General features: G+C 45.2%; 1 protein-coding gene across 1 annotated transcript in view; it reads left to right on the forward strand.

Annotated features, from left to right (window-relative positions):
* LOC117953076 (titin-like) overlaps positions 1-17,505 on the forward strand; it is a 225,219-nt gene that overhangs the window by 25,711 nt on the left and 182,003 nt on the right. Inside the window, 4 exon segments of the mRNA XM_034885791.1 lie at positions 2,935-3,222; positions 3,754-3,879; positions 4,053-4,241; positions 7,441-7,491. Coding sequence (XP_034741682.1) covers positions 2,935-3,222; positions 3,754-3,879; positions 4,053-4,241; positions 7,441-7,491 — 654 coding nt within the window.

Genomic DNA, 17,505 nt, shown 5'->3' on the forward strand with positions numbered 1-17,505 from the left:
AACTCTAAGCTAAGAAATCGTGCAGGTCTACCTTAAAGAAGACAACAAGAGGCTCAACACGGCCGACTATAAGAGACTAAACATGGCCGACTATAAGAGACTCAACATGGCCGACTATAAGAGAATCAAGATGGCCGACTATAAGAGACTCAACATGGCGGACTATAAGAGACTCAACATGGCCGACTATAAGAGAATCAAGATGGCCGACTATAAGAGACTCAACATGGCCGACTATAAGAGACTCAACATGGCCGACTATAAGAGACTCAACATGGTCGACTATAAGAGACTCAACATGGCCGACTATAAGAGACTCAACATGGCCGACTATAAGAGACTCAACATGGCTGACTACAAGAGACCTAAAATGGTGGGTTCTTCAGGTGGTTCTTCTACTCCAGTAAAGTGGATTTTGAAGGGGCTTTGAGGAGTTTTGAGGAGTTTTACAGGGTTTTAAGGGGTTTTAATGGGCTGATGTGTGTGTTGTTACGAGCACGGCCGGGGACTCGTCACCATGTCTCTGTGGATTCTGTCCCTTCTCTCTAATAAACTAAAATCAATTGTCTCACTCTGAGCCTGGTCTCACTCATTAACTCTGTTGCATCATCTGAGAGAGAGAGAGAGAAAGAGAGAGAGGAAGAGATGGGGGAGAGAGGGAGGGATGGGGAGGTCGATGGATGGAGAGAGAGAGGTAGGGATGAATGGATGGAGAGAAAGAGAGAGGGAGAAGGATTGCTGAATGGATGAGAGGAATGGAGCGAGAAAGAGCGAGAGAGAGAGAGGGATGGATGGATGACAGAGAGTGGGAGAGAGAGAGAAAGAGAGAGGGAAGGGGGGGCACTTATGATTACATGTTGAACATGTTAAGAGGCTAAAAACATGTTAATAACTTGCCCTGTTGAAGCCTGTTGGTGCTAACGCTAGCAGGAGGTGCTAATGCTAGCAGCAGGTGCTAATGCTAGCAGGAGGTGCTAATGCTACCAGGAGGACCCCACCCTCCGCTAAGTCCATAATGGCATCTTACCATTGCCTCTGGATCGTGTGCGTTGCTCATCCTCCCAGACGACCCCATTGGTCATGGAGTTGGACTACAGGGCTCTGTCTTAACCCTCCTGTCGTCCTCGGGTCAAATCTGACCCCTTTGAAAAATGTCTAAATCTGAAATATGAGATTCTTTTTTACCAAATTACCATAAAAATGGTTTGGATTCCTCCCAACGCTCTTTGCAAATACAACGGATCACTTTCATTCCTCTCTTCTTAACTATTAGTCAAAATAATTGTAAATATCAGGTATAATTCTATACAAATGAGGTTTATTGACCATGAATTTGAAATAGTAGTACAACTAGTAAGGTGGTGGTAGTAGAAACTAAAAAAAGTCTGAAAAAGGGACCAAAATGCCAGTTTTTGCCCCGGGAGGACAACACAACGGTTAAGCTGGTTTGAATCACAATTGAAAGAAATAATCTTTCTGTGAAACTGGGTACTAAGTCCTCCTCTTCCATGGGTATTAAATTCGGCATCCCCCAAGGATCAGTTCTTGGCCCCATGTCATTCTCCCTCTACATGCTGCCCCTTGGTTCTATCCCTAAAAGCACACCTTAAATTACCACCGCTACGCTGATGATACACAACTCTACTTACCCATCTTCCCCGGCTGCACTTTAGCTGTTTGGAGGACATTAAATCCTCAATGAGAGGATTATATTTGGATGCCCCACCACTACACAAAACCTGTGCCATGTCCTCGGCCATTAACCCTCCTGGTCTGCTCGGGTCCAATTTGACCCCTTATTAAAGTATCCATATCAAAACTTTGGGGTTGCATCAACCAAATTGCCCCGAAGTAACCTGGATGGTCTCATTCAACGCTGTCCACAAGTAAAGTGAACGGCTACTTTCATTGAATGTTGGGTCTTTTATTCAGTTTCATAGGATCTAATAGAAATGTATGCGATGCATTTAACCTCCTCTGATCTGAACATGTCCAAAAAAATCATGATTTCTGCTTTTTATCAACTCAAAAATCTAATTCAAATTCAATTTCACAGCATAGGGGAAAAAAACGATAAAACAACGTTTTTCAACAGAGTCAACCTAAATTGGACTGAAATTGTTCAACTATCCCCCCCCCACCCTCCCTTCACCCAAGCGGGGACACAACTCGCAGCTGGACTTCTATCTCGTGCTGTGCACTGGCTTATCCTCAAGGTCAAGCAGAATGAACTGAGCTTTTAACAACATAGACAGTCTGACGCTTCACACTCACACACACAACTCATTATCTTACACACACACCATACACTCCCCCCCCCCATCCCGCTCTGTATCCGTCTGACTGCCTCGGTCTCTTGTGTTTCTCCCCCCCCTCCCCCCAAGTCACCTCACAGAATTCCTTCATGTGTCCACATGACCCGTGTGTTGTCTTGTGCGTTATGTTCTGATGTTGTATTGTACATTACGTTGCTGTCTGCATTGTTTCTTTAGGGTTAGAAAGCGTGTGGTGGTGCTGTTCCAGCTGCCGCCCGGAGGCTAGCTCCAACCTAAGTCAAATTCCTCAAATGTTTGTCCCACCTGGCGAATAAAGCTGATTCTGATTCTGATGAAATAGTTCAAAAAACGTTCAGAAATGCAGAAAAAAATAATAACAATAACAGAAAAAAAGACAAACTTGAAAAAAAAGCAACAAAATGTCGAGAGCGACAAAAGACAACAACATTTATTTTTTAAATAAATTTTATTTAATTTGGACACAGGAAGTTGCGTAGTCGATGGGACACGGGTTAACGCAACTATTAGGGATAGTTCTACGTGTATTTCCTTAATCTGCAAACTTTACACTTAACTTCGTACTACAGTGATCTGTGGGATGCAAGAGGGAAATCTTGAATCTTGAAATCTTGAATCTTCTTTCCTGTTTCCCGTTCAGTCCCGGAGCCGCCGCAGATCCTTCGCCACATGGCGCCGCAGTCGGTGGAGGCGGGAAAACCCGCCCGCTTCTCGGTGCAGGTGAGCGGCGTCCCGGCGCCGCAGGTGTCCTGGTTCAAGAACTCCCAGGCTCTGGCCGCCGGCTTCAAGTGCAAGTTCCTCCAGGACGGCGGCGGCGAGCACTCGCTGCTGCTTATCGAAGTCTTCCCCGAGGACGCCGCCGTCTACAACTGCCAGGCCCAGAACGAGTACGGCACCGCCACCAGCACCGCCGCGCTCAACGTGGAAGGTAACTAGGAACTAGAACTAGATACTAGAAAAGGAACGTAGAATTGGTAACTAAAGTTACTATGAACTAAAGTTACTAGGAACTACATTTAGTAGGAACTAGGAACTAGAAACTACAAGAATTAGGAACTAGGAACTACAGTAACTAGGAACTAGGAAATACAGTTACTAGAAACTAGGAACTATGAATTAAAGATACTAGGAACTACAGTTAATAAGAACCACAGTTAGTAGGAACTACAGATACGTAGGAACTACTGTAACTAGGAACTACAGGAACTAGGTCCTAGGAATTAGTAACTAAAGTAACTAGTAACCAAAGTAGAAAGTAACATGAAAAGAAAAGTACAGTACAAGTACCTCAACATTAGTACTGAAGGAGTAAATTTACTCAGTTACATTGCAGAGCTGCAGTTAGGACCATCAGAACGTGTGTTGATCTGGTGTGCGTGTGTGTGCATGTGTGTGTGTGTGTGTGTGTGTGCGTGTGTGTGTGTGTGTGCGTGTGTGTGGATGTGTGTGTGTGTTTCAGTGTCGGAGGTGGTGTCTCCGGACTCGTCTGCGACCGTCGCCCCCCCGGTCGTCATCTCGCCCGTCGTCAACGCCACGGCCCGCGAGGGGGAACCGGCTCGGTTCCAGTGCCGAGTCCGCGGAGACGGTGAGACCAACAATGCTTTAACCTTATAGAAGGGGGGAGGCAAGGAAGGGAGAGGGAGAGAGAGAGAAAGAGAGGGAGATAAAGAGGGAGAGACAAGTGTACCACTAAATATCAAAGGGGGACATACCCGCTGGACCCCCCTCAGAACTCTCCACGTCTTCCCTTCTGTCCAGATGTGAGGATCAGCTGGTTCCACCAGCAGACCGAGATCAAGCAGTCCGAATTCTTCCGGATGTCCCAGTTTGACGACAGCTGCCAGCTGGAGATCTCCCGGGTCTACCCCGAGGACGAGGGACAGTACACCTGCGTGGCCACCAACTCCGCCGGGACCGTGTCCTGCTCCGCCACGCTGTCTCTGGACGGTACGTCCCCCGCCCTGGGTACTCTACTGGGTACTCCACTGGGTACTCTACTGGGTACTCTACTGGGTACTCCACTGGGTACTCTACTGGGTACTCTACTGGGTACTCTACTGGGTCCTCTACTGGGTACTCCACTGGGTACTCTACTGGGTACTCTACTGGGTACTCCACTGGGTACTCTACTGGGTCCTCTACTGGGTACTCCACTGGGTACTCTACTGGGTCCTCTACTGGGTACTCCACTGGGTACTCTACTGGGTACTCTACTGGGTCCTCTACTGGGTCCTCTACTGGGTACTCCACTGGGTACTCTACTGGGTACTCCACTGGGTACTCTACTGGGTACTCTACTGGGTACTCCACTGGGTACTCTACTGGGTTCTCTACTGGGTACTCCACTGGGTACTCTACTGGGTTCTCTACTGGGTACTCCACTGGGTACTCTACTGTGTACTCCACTGGGTACTCCACTGGGTTCTCTACTGGGTACTCCACTGGGTTCTCTACTGGGTACTCCACTGGGTCCTCTGCTGGTATACTCTACTTGGATGATAATAATAATAATAATAATAATAATAATAATAATAATAATAATAATAATAATAATAATAATAATATATACATATATATGCTCTTACAAAAAAAGGTCAGGTTTCACATATATTTTAAAGCAAAAGAAATACAGAGAAATATGACTATATTATGATAAATGGGGGGTCGATGTTTCTGTGTTGGGGGGGGGTTGATGTTTCTGTGTTGGGGGGGGTTGATGTTTCTGTGTTGGGGGGGTTGATGTTTCTGTGTTGGGGGGGTTGATGTTTCTGTGTTGGGGGGGTTGATGTTTCTGTGTTGGGGGAGGGGGGGTAATGAGTTTCAGAGACCGGGAACATAACACATAAAGCCAATCACGTGCTTCCTTTCAGGGCGAAAGCAAAGCTCGGACAGCGCTGCCGAGTCTCCGCGGCATGTCTCCGCCACGTTAAAGAAACCGTCCTCCGGCCAAAAGCCCATTTTCATCCAGCCAATCACGAGCTGCACGGTGCCACACGGGGCCGTGGCGCGCTTCCACGCCTGCGTGTCCAGCGTGCCGAGGCCGGAGATCAGCTGGTTCCACAACCGGCAGCCGGTCCAGCCCACCAGGAACGTGGTGTTCCACTTCGACGAGGTGACCAACGCCGCCGTGCTCATCATCGTGGACGCGTTTCCCGAGCACGCCGGGCAGTACACCTGCCGAGCCGCTAATGCCTCCGGAGAGGCCGCGTGCTCGGCCACTCTCACCATCACCCAGGAAGAAGAAGAAGAAGAAGTAGAAGAAGGTAACATCCGGATGTGTCGGCTGCAGCCGGGTTTCTCTTCCTGCGAGATTAATCCACCCGCCGCGAACTCCTCCGTCGTCTCCGGACAAAACACCTCCAGGGATGTCCCGAACCGGTCCGCCAAATTATATTATATATCATAATTATATAATAGTATGTCATATAGTTATGATATTGTATTATATTATATTATAACTATATTCGGATTTAAAGTAGGCTTTTACCCTCGTGTCGTCTTCCCGTCTACCTGCAACTTTTTCTGGGTGGAAATTACAGCATTTTGTTGTTTTTTTCTAGACTTTTCTCAATGTTTTTTTTTGTCATTTTATTCCAATTTTATGTCACTTTTTTTACGTTTTTTAAATTATGTTTTAGTCCATTTTTTATTATTATTTTTTGTCAATTTTTGACTTTTTTACATTATGTTTTAGTCAATTTTTTAACAGTATTTCTGTCACTTTTTCAGTGTTTAAAGAATAAATGTTTTTGTTGATTTTTTTCAATTTATTTTCACTTTTTCTGTATTTTTAAATGTGTTCCCCTGTGTTAGCAGAAACTTCTTTCCTGCATGTTCTGCAGACATGGGAGCTATCTTTAATCAACTATCTATCTTCTGTCTTCTTATAATAACCAGTTCACACGCTGCAGCCTCAAACCAGAATGTGGACACGGTTCACACGCTGCAGCCTCAGGCCTCTTTAGTCTTTCAATCCGCCATGATTACTGACTAAGAAACGCACGTTTGAGGCTACGCCATGCGTCCCACATAAACTTTAATTTTTTTTCTGAAGGATCCATTTTAGCGTCGTGCTTCCAAAACCATATGAAAAAATATTTCGGGACATCCCTCCTCCAGATCTGACTAACCTCACAGTTCCAGAAAGATCACCACCACCAGTTTGTTTGAAGCCTGGGATTATAACCTCCACCTTCCTCATCACTTCCTTCCTCATCAGGAACCCCCTCCTCCCTACTCCGTCATCACTCTACCTCATTAATAACGTCCTCTGTTGTCCCTCCAACCCTTCTCTGTGTTATTAAATGTCTGTTTCTTGCGTCGTTGTGATCTTTCATTGTGTTTCTTACAGATTTTACAGAACACTGACGATGTTATTATTATTACTATTGTTATTATTGTTTGCATTGTTTGAGTTCTCACTTCAAAATCACCTTTTTAACAATGTCTTTCACTGATTTTAATTGCAATACATTAAATTACCACTTGGGCCCTTACCACCCCCCCACTGTCACAACCAGCAACTAAATTTCTCTCCTAACATGTGTTGTACTAAGACCTGAAAACAAAAGTGAATGTTATAAAAGTATCACAAGTACATAAATTCTGATATACATAAATACAACAATGAAGAAGAGTTGCACCTTTGCTGTCACCCTCTAATGTCTCAGTCTTTTTTAAAGTCTGGAGAAATCCAGATTAAAACCCAGGATGAGTTTGGAGATGGAGTTTGGCTCCAGTCATTTTGCTACGTCACCTCATCGTTCTTAGGTTGAAAATGCAAACCTGTCGTAGTTATTTTTATTTTACCAGGAATAATTCCATTGAGATTCAGAATCTCTTTTATAAGAGAGTCCAGGCCAACACAGGATCATAATAGTTCTATATTTAAAATAAACAGTAAAAACAGACAACAAAAAACAGAAGAAGACATTTGGTAATTTAACATTTTACTATCATCTCAATGTAATCGCCAGCAGTCACCAATAACAGCACATGTTCATGGAGTACTCAAACAATCCTCTATCCTAATTTTAAACTGTGTCATTGTTTGTAGGTATTTTAATTTAAAATGCTTCTGCAATTTCTACCTGGATGAAGGTCCAAGCACGATGCAATGTATTCATGTCATATCTTTCCTTCACAGTGACTCACGTGAGAGAGCACATCGAGGCCAAGATCGAGCAAGAAGTCAAAGGTAAGGTCGGCGTGTAGAAAACCTAAACATTATCACTCCAGGAGAACTGCACGGTGAAGAAAGGGACAGTTTAACTATCTTTTTATGTTTTATTTGATTAATGTTTCACATTTCTAAAGCAGTCTGTCAGCAGGTAACTGTGATGCAAGCTGGGACTTGTTGAAGGTGGAGAAGCTGTTGAAAATTTAGAGAAAGACGTGTGTGTTGATGCATGTTTTAATTTTTCAAGAAAAGGATTACAGTGGACCTGCAACAACAGACTGCTTTTAGAGTTGGTAAATATGTCTTAATGTTGAACTGTCCCTTTAATAAGAAGTGATCTTTGAATTCCCATGGTAGCATGTCATCTTTATGTGAAAGACAGTCTGTATTCTTCTCCATGCTCTTGTTCTGATGATATTTCATGGTTTCCCTCAGGCAGCACTGATACATCTTGCCTGTATCAGTTTTTGACACGATTTGCATCCGAAAGTTCGATTTTGTTTTTTTGGCATGAAGGTGTCTTCTGATCTTTTCCCAGAAAAGGCGCAGGATGCGTATCTTTTAAAGCTTCCGGATATGAAATGCCCTTTAAAAGATATGGAGGTGGACTGCATCTGGAACTCATACCTTCCTCCAGCTAAATATTTCTTAGCCTGGCTTGCAGATAGTGGGATGTCATTCCTGTGGTTTGCACTAAATAACACCAGTAAACTATATTAGTTCGAATAAACGCCTTCTCACCCAATTGTACAGCTTCATTTGTTTAAGTTTTGGAATACGAGATTTGTTTTGGAGAGCTTTTTCTCTCGTTGATGCATAATTTATTTTCTCTTAAGTTTAAGGATTAGAAAGGGCGTTTATTCTCCTGTCTGCAAGTCAGGTAAGGGATATCCTAGTGTAAAGCAGAAGCAATGATCAATTAAATAAAACAGGTCAATGTAAGCAGCCCATCTGGGAAACATTATGCTTTTTTAATGATAATAAAATAATTTATGTTTTGAAGAAATTTCCACAGACGAAGGATCAAAACTTCCTGAAGGTTTCTAATAAAAAGAACCAAGTCTTGCGTTTATTCGAACAAATATGGTGAGTGAAATTATTTCTTATGGCCTTGTGACTCCCAGCATGCATTTAATATTTCCATTAATGAGTCATTACAAATCCTTTTCTCTCTTTTTTTAACCGCTGGCCATTGTGTTTTGCTGATCGTTGTCCGTTTCTATTTCAGAGCTGTTTTATCACGAAAGTAAAGAAGAAACGCCGCAAAGGAGCACAGCAGAACTCATCGGCGCTCGACAGCTGAGGGGAGCCTTCTCCGACACAGAGGACTTCCCCGATCATGGCCTGGTGTCGGCCAATCGCTGCTCCAGCAGAACCTCATCCATCAGCTCGTGGACGGAGAACATCAAACCCTCTTTTACCAAGAAACTAAAGTTCCGATCAGTTCTCGAAGGAGAACCGGTGGAGTTAAAGTGTAAACTGGTTGCATGTCCTCAACCAACTATCCTCTGGTTTCATAACAATAAATCTATTCCTAAAGAGCGTAGACGTAGGATGTGTACAGACAGCAAAATGCACATGCATACTACCAGTCTCGTTATCGATTGTATCAAAGAGAAGGACTCGGGTAGTTATAAAGTCATGGCAATAAACACGGAGGGTTCGGCCGAGTCCACAGCATCACTTTTGGTGTCACTGAGGGAAGAGCAGTCTGCAAACTACCTGGGCTTTGTTAGACGCTCTGCCAAAGCCCACGAAAGCATAGACACCATGGCAGAGCAGAGGAAAGAGAGGAAGTTTAGGGTTGAGCTCAGGTGTGTAGGGTCCCCGTTTGACAAGATGTCCAAAGTTCATCAGGGAAGATCTCAATCTAAGAACTCTTTGGTGCGTACTGTTTACTTCAGGGCCAGTTCCCATGCCAAAGAAAAGGAGGCAGAGAAAGAGTCCAAACGGTTGGAGACTGCCTCTGAGCGCGCCCCATCCCCTCCAGCCATGTTTGACAGGTCCGAGCGTTTTAATGACAGGTTCAGTGATATCTACTGTGACCGGCGCACCGGTGCGAGGTTCAGTGACAAGTTTAGCGACAGGTGCAGCGACAGGTACAGCGACAGGTTTAGTGACACTGAGAGCCTTCACAACGAGGTAAGAACAAAACTTACCACACTCCAAAAAGCTGTCAAACAGAAGAAGAGGCTTTCTATCTCCACCATGTCGTCCTCTGAGTTTGAGTCTGAATCAGTTGCCAGCGAGTCGAGCTATGCCGAATATGTAGAGAGGCTCAGGGTGAAGCCTGCAACTATAGCCGATGTCCAGCATTTCAATCGACCTTTCGATTTGGGGGATAGTCATCAAGAGTTTCAAAGTAAAAGCTCAAACAGGGAACCCTCTCAGCGTCGTATGAGGCATTCATTTGAGCCTCAGTCCAGAACCAGGGCCATTCAGATTATGAGAGGAGATTTGGTTGATACAATGGTGCCACGGACGGAAAGGAAATCAGGGGAAATGTATTCAGAGACCCTGGCGGATAAAAAGGTTGAAAGTTACCTTGAGTCGCGGGCGGATGCTAGATTCAACGAAATGGTAAGTGAACGTCGCAGTGTGCTTGCGGACCAAAACGTGGCGTCTGCAAAGACTGAAGACGAGCTACGACACCCTGAAGTCCCGTACTCTGAAACATCATACGCTAAAAGCAGCGAATCTGGTCGAATAGTGCATGCTCAAGACAACCTCAGGGAGAAGTTAACAGCAGAAGACATAGCAACAATAGCCGCCGCTCCATTTGAAGAAAGCGAAAGCAAGTCTTTGAGGGCTCAGTATGAGAAGAGCATAGATTCTGAACGAATGCAGTGTGAGGAAAAACTCCTTGCCTTGCGGATCAGGAAATGGCAGCAAGGAAGTAGGATGTCAGAAGAGGAGACCCCTGAAACCGATGTGCCCATGCCAGAAGAGATGCATTACATAGAGCCTGCGCAGCAGGAAGTGACGGAGGAAAAAGCAACTTCAGAAACTGAGGCCATGCCTTCATCTTTCCATAAATCACCAAGAATGAAAGCAAGGTTGGTAGATCCTGTAGGTGCAAGTGTGCCAAAACCCAAATCAGGTGCAAGTGTGCCAACACTCAAATCACCTCAAGCAAAAGCCAGAGGAGAAGAAATGGAAATGTCCACCTCCTTGCTTACAACATCAGCCACAATGGAAGCCAAATTAGAAGAAATTAAAGTTAAGCCATCACAACCATCCCCCTTAATAAAAGCTAGAGAAGTGGATTATTCACCTAGAACAACAGCCAGGGAAGAGGACAGACTGGGAAAGTCACCCAAGCTAAGACAATCTTCCAAAGAGATTATCCTTAGTGAAGCTGTAACACCAGAAACAGTCGGGCAACACCAGGAGGATCATGAAGGGGAGTCTTTGAGGGATCAGTATGAGAAGAGCTTGGAAGCTGAACGGATGCAGTGTGAGGAAAAACTCCTGGCTCTGCGGATCAGGAAATGGCAGCATGGTATTCAAATGTCAGAAGAGGAGAAAAATGATCTGCCTGTGCCGGCAGAGTCACAGTACATTGAGCCTGAGGGGCACATTTACACCCAGCAGGAAGTGGTGGAGAAAAGAGTAGCTGTAGACCATGCTACCATTTCAACACCAAAGTCACCTAAAGTAAAAGGCAGAGTTGAAGACGGTGAAACATGTGCCGTTTTGCCTAAGGCCAGAACAAAAGCCAGACCAGGAGATTTGGACACTAAAGCATCACCCATGCTGGCACAGAGATCCCCCAGAATAAAAGCAAGAGCTGCAGAAGTGGAAGCTGAGTCATCACCTAGAGCAAAAACCAGAACAGAGAAGATGTTGTTTGAGAAGACAGGAGAAGAACGTGAGCTACAGCTGTCAAGGGAGAACCTCTCTGAGCTGAAAAGTGAAAGTGAGAAGTTTGTCAGTGAAGAGGAGGCTTTGACCCAGCGGATCATGAAATGGCAACAAAATGTTCAGCTGGAACAAGAGCAAGCTGTGAAGCCGGAGTCCGAATGGGTTGAAGGTTTCTCCCAGATCCAGACAGAGAAAACCACTGAGGTTGGATTAAATGTTGCAGTGGCATCTGCTTTGGAAACTGAAGTGGTCCGTAGCAAGAAGAAAGAACCTGGAAAGAACGCCAAAGAGAAGTTTCTTTTGAGCGAGTCAGTTCCTGCTAGTTTCCAAGACCAGCAGGGTGATAGCCTGCAGTGGCCGCCTGCTGGCGAACTCCCAACAGAGGGCCGTGAGACCAGGTTGCAGAGGGACAGTGAGTACTTTGTAAGCGAGGAAGAAGCACTGGCTCAGCGCATCCTGAAATGGCAACAAGATGCTGTAGAACAAGAGGAAGTAGTTGAACTGGAGTCTGATTGGGCTTTGGCTAATCAATCAATAAAACAGCCTGGCTCGGGGTTGCTGTTTGAGTCCCAAGTTCCAACATTAGATAGTAAACTTCATCGTGGTGGCACTTCTCAAAAAACCCATCGCAGTGAGCTTCCAACCCTTGCTGGTGGAGCCATATCAACAGAAAAACCTTCACCTCTTCAACATGCCGCTGGGTACGAACCATCTCCTCCTTGTGAGCCTTCTTCAATTACAAGGCATTCTCCTACTCATGCTGGTTTACCACACAATCTGGAAAAAGAGGCAGAGAGGAGGCAGATTAGGGAGGAATATGCAATGGCTGCAGATAAATCCAGCTACCATCGCTTCCAGTCAGACGTGAGAGAGGAGAGAGAGACGAGAGACGAGATGGGACCTACCAAAGAGAGCAGCGAATGGGGACGACAGAAGGATTTTGCAGGTATAAAGAGAGAGGAAATAAGTGGACATCCGAAAAGGTCAAAACAGGAGGCTGAAATTAGTGCAGAAATCCTTGAACTCGGAGCTATAAAGAAGGATGAAAGGAGAGCCCGAGAGGAGTCAAATTTAAGTGGAGTATACCAAACTCATGAGTCAAACAGGATTAAACAAGAGGATACAAGTGCTGGAGGCTCCCGTCCAGTATTTGTGAAGGAATTATCTTCAGTCAAAGCTAAAATCGGTGAGATGTCAGAGTTTACCTGCCAATTCCAGGGTTACCCTGTACCCACAGTCACTTGGCTCAAAGATGGCCTCCCAATAGCCGACAACCCCGACTATGATATCACAAGCAAATCGAACAAATCAAAGCTCACTATCTTCTATCCAACAACAGACCACAAGGGGACATATGACTGTGTCATAACCAATAAAAACGGCCAATCCATCTGCAGCGGCAGTCTTGAGATCTCCGACAAAAAAGTGACGAGAAAGTCGGCGGCTGCACAGGAGGTGGTAGTTACAGAGGAGCCAGAGAAGGGTGAGGAAACCCAGGAGAGAGCGATGGAGGCAGAACTTAAGACCTACATGGATTCAGGAAAGGCAACACTACAGGTGCCTCAGGCGGTGACCCTCAGACGTCTCTGCACAGATGAGTCTTTTGGCTCCTCAGCGGTAGAAATCAGAATTACCGCTGCCACTCCTCTCCCTGACATGACAGGGGAAATCAGTGAGGAAAAACCTCAAGCTTTAACGGAGAAACCCACAGATGTACCGGGCGATGACGGAGCTTCTCAGGCTGTCAAACACAAATTTACTTTCTCCTTTGATGTGGTTGGTGAAGCTCCTCTCGTGGTCAGCGAATTAGTGAATATCTCCTGTTCTGAGGGCAACACTGCTGTGTTGGAATGTGTTATCACAGGTGAACTCACCCCAGAAGTTGCATGGTATCATGACGACGTTTGCCTCGACTTCACGGCCGGAAAATACAGACGTGAGGTAGATGATAAATTGTACAGGCTCTATATTGACAGTTTTACACACACTGATGCTGGGGAGTACAAATGTGTTGCTAGAAATCAGATGGGGGAGGTTACAAGCGTCTGTGATGTGTCATTTCAAGTCGCAGAGCCTGTGCAATTTTCCGAGGATGTCAAGATACCTGCCGTATTCAGCAATGCTACCATCACTCACACTGAGGACAGTGTCAGTACGATGGAATATAATTCACAAGCTCCATCTTGCAAATCCAAAGCCCCAAAATCCAGACCCAATGTCTCAAGAGAGCCTCCAACTGTATCCGGATGTGGTCTGTCGGCTTCTGCCGCTGTGATAAAGGTTTCTCAGATTAAACAAGCTTTTGAGTCAGATTCTGGAGTTGCATTACCGCCGCCCCCCTCTCCCGAAGAGCAGAGAAAGGAAACACTTTTCCCTGAGGAGTTTATTCCACCGGTGCCCATTCTCCTAGACCAGCAAGAACAAGTAATTGAACCTGGACTCCATTCAGAAGGTGGTGTTAGCCTTGCTTCTGCTACAAAAGGAAATCCAGGTTCTCCCAAAGATGTTCATGGAAGACCAGAACCAGATTTCACTGAAAGTATTCCTGCTTCAGAAAAATCAGTTTTCCTTCAAAACCCTGTAGCACCCAAATCTGTCTTTTCCAAGACCTCCCAGCCCATCTCCTCTCAGGAGGAAGGCCGTGAGATCTCTCGCATCTCTAGTGATGGTGAAGAGGGAGCAGTTTCAACAGAAAGCCCCAGTGTACTTAAACAGTTTGTGGAGGAAGTGCAAGAGTCTCCAAACCTGGTGAGGCCTAAACCACAGAAACCTGCTCAAATGCCCCAACAAATGGAGGCATGTGAAGTGGAAACGGTAAGGGAGGACACTGTGCGTACATTTGACAGAACTAGTAGCTTTATTCCTTTCCAATCTGAAAAAGTCCCAGCAGTAAAACGATCTGTCAGAACTTCGGCTCCAGCTGAAGAAGCTCGTAAGCCTAAAATAACTCCTGAATCTCTCAAACAAAGACAAAGTGTAGCTGCAGGGTCTTCATTTATTCCAAGCGAGGCAGAAGGTGACGGTAAGGAACTTGCTGGGGAGGAACTGATTTCAATTCCAGAGTTTTCAATGGACAGTGGTGTCTTCCTAAGTATGCCGGAGTCCCAGGCCGATATGACAGAAGTAGCAGAGGAAATAACTGGTGATGTAGTTGAGCCTCATGCACAAATCAAGGGTAAAGATGAGAGCATTGATTACTTGGAGCCAGAACCTAAACCGCTTATGGTCAAGCCTAAAGTAGACAGAGAAAAGAAACCACTTCTTCCTGATGCTGCTGCTGAGGAACGTCAAAGCTTGGTTGCATCTTTACAGGAAAGAGGAAGTTTGCACAAGGCCCCGGAAGCTGAAGCTGGGGGAGCAGCAGCATCTGTTAGCTCCATGGAGGAAGAGGAGGTCACCTTTGGCACTGTTTATGACTATTACAACCCTCCAACAGACTGGGGAAGACCTCTGTCCCCTGAGTCGGAGATGTCAATAGAGATTGGCAGCACTGTAAGCGAAGAGCTAGCCGAAGTAGCCGAGCGGTTTTACACCCCAGGCTCGTCTACCGAGGTCTCACAGCCGATTGCAGAGTCCTTCCAGACTCCCAAGTCTCACATGTCCTTCCATACTCTAAGTTCTGATTCACCTGGTGGGTTTATGACCCCTCAGGAATATCCCTTCTCCCCTGTAGAGCATAAGCGACCCTCGACAGGAGGCTCCAGCGAGATGTTCTTCTCACCCGTTCAGTTCTTGACTTCTCCTGGTGACGAGGGCATTGAAACAACACCTCCTGGAATAAATGTGGACGAGAATCGATACCTTACCAAGGGAATAGGCCTGGCGAGTCTTCAGGAGAAAGTGCAGGGGATCCCTCCTGCTTTCCTTAAACCTCTCATTAGGAAAAGAGTGTTTGAAAATGACTCGCTGACGTTTTACGCCGAGGTGTTTGGCCTCCCTTCCCCCGAGGTGAAATGGTTCTGTAACAAAACCCAACTTGTGGCAGACAACAGAGTTAAAATGGAGAGAGATGGCGATAGCATCTCGCTAACAATTCACAATGTCACCAAAGCCGACCAGGGAGAATATATTTGCGAGGCTGTGAACTATGTTGGGGAAGCCCGAAGTGTTGCTTTAGTGGGAGTTGTATCACAGGAAGTGAAGTTTATGCCTGCCCCTCCTGCCGTCACCCTTCAGCACGTGATGGAGTTTGATGTAGAGGAGGATGATTCTTCTCGTTCTCCCTCACCGCAGGAGATTCTACTCGAAGTAGAATTGGATGAAAACGAGGTGAAAGAATTTGAGAGACAAGTTAAGATCATCACTATCCCAGAGTACACGGCCGACAACAAAAGCATGATCATATCTTTGGATGTTTTACCGAGTATTTACGAGGAGGGAACTGTGGACTTTGTCACCCAGGAGCATGATGATTTAAAAATAGCTTTTGAGGTCACTGAGATGCCTCCAAGGTTCATCAATCCCATCTGTGACATGGAGACCCCAGAGGGTACCACTGTCATGTTCGAGTGCTCACTAATGGGAATCCCATCTCCCATTGTGTCCTGGTTCAAAGGTGACAAAAAGCTTCCTCACAATAACAAAAAATACTTGCACTCTTCCGATGGAGATAACCACTTCATGAAGATCTGTAAAGTCACAACACAGGATAGCGGCGTGTATACCTGCAGGGCTATCAACGTTGTCGGGGAGACTTTGTGTAGGGCCTGTCTGGTGGTGTTAAACGCCAAGGCTTTCTCAGGGAAGACCCGAGGCAGGGAGTTGACTGCCGTGTCTCTCGGAAGCGCCAAAGTCCAGCCGCAGAAGTTTGACATGGTGGTTGGAAACACGTCTTTTGACAGCGAGCAGGTGTCAGAAATTGAGCTGGAGTTTGAGTTTGAGCAGGAGGCAGATGAGTCGCAGCGGGCCGTCAGGCTTGTGGCCAAGACTGACAGCGAAATGAGCGAACAGGGAGAGAAGTACGTTAGCATTAACTTTGATGTATTTGCTGAACCAGCAAAGGATGACAAGATAGAGTTCAAAGGGAAGTCTTCGGATATGTGTAGCTTCCAGTTCCAGGTGACTGAGACATCGCCTAAATGCATCATCCCATTGACGAACGTTACAGCAGCGGCAGGGACGCCAGTTATCCTCCAGTGTCTGGTTAACGGTAAGCCAAACCCCACCGCCGAGTGGTATAAAGATGAAACCCGAGTCACAGGCGGCAGGTGTATAATCCAGGAGAAAACTGCAGGCCATTTTAATCTGCTCATTACTAACGTGACCCGGAGTGATGCTGGCGAGTACAAGTGCATAATTCAAAACACAGCGGGGTGCATTGAAACTTCTGCGCTGCTAAAGGTGTTTTAGAGACTTAAGGGGCTGGTTGTCCAGAGAAATTTACTCTACAAATTCTTTAGTTGTATGATTATTTGCTACTTCATGGTGTTTTTAGCTGCAACTATCGATTATATTGCATCAATTTATCTTTCTGGATGAATGTATTAGTTATTTGCTCTCTAACATGTCAGAAAATGGTGAAAGATGTGAATCAGTGTTCCCCAAAAATCCCAAGACAACGTCCTCAAATGTCTTGTTTTGTCCAAAACTCAAAGATATTCAGCTTCCTGTCCCCGAGGAGAGACTAGAACATGTTCACATTTAACAAGCTGCAATCACACAAATTTACCTGTTTTTACATAAAAATGACTCAAACTGATTTATTGATTGATTTAATAGTTGGCAACTAATCGGCAAATCTTTGCAGCTCTGGTTGTTTTCACTTAAGATGAAGACTTGTTAAATCTCTTCCGACAAAAAAATTAAAATCTAAAAGGTCTCTACTGGGAAACAGGACACACCTAAGAACCCTCTAAAAACTGTTACTGTTAACTTTAAGGTGAAATAGTATTTGGGCAACCAGCCGTACTCATTGGGGGAAAAGTCTGTGAAGAAAACTGTATCTTGGTGGAAAAATGGTTGATTATTCAAAATAATAATAATATCAACAGAAAAATCTGCTGATATCATTATTATTATTATTATTTTCATTTTTTATTGTAAGCTGTGTTAAACGCTTGTTTTATTTAAATTTGTGGTTGAAAAATCTGGGTTTATGTTTGTTTTTGTTCTGGTAAAAGTTTAAATGTGAGCTGCTCTGAGATGATGACGTTATATAGTAATCTCTTT

This window comes from Etheostoma cragini, chromosome 11 (assembly GCF_013103735.1).
Source record: "Etheostoma cragini isolate CJK2018 chromosome 11, CSU_Ecrag_1.0, whole genome shotgun sequence".
Lineage (NCBI taxonomy): Eukaryota > Metazoa > Chordata > Actinopteri > Perciformes > Percidae > Etheostoma > Etheostoma cragini.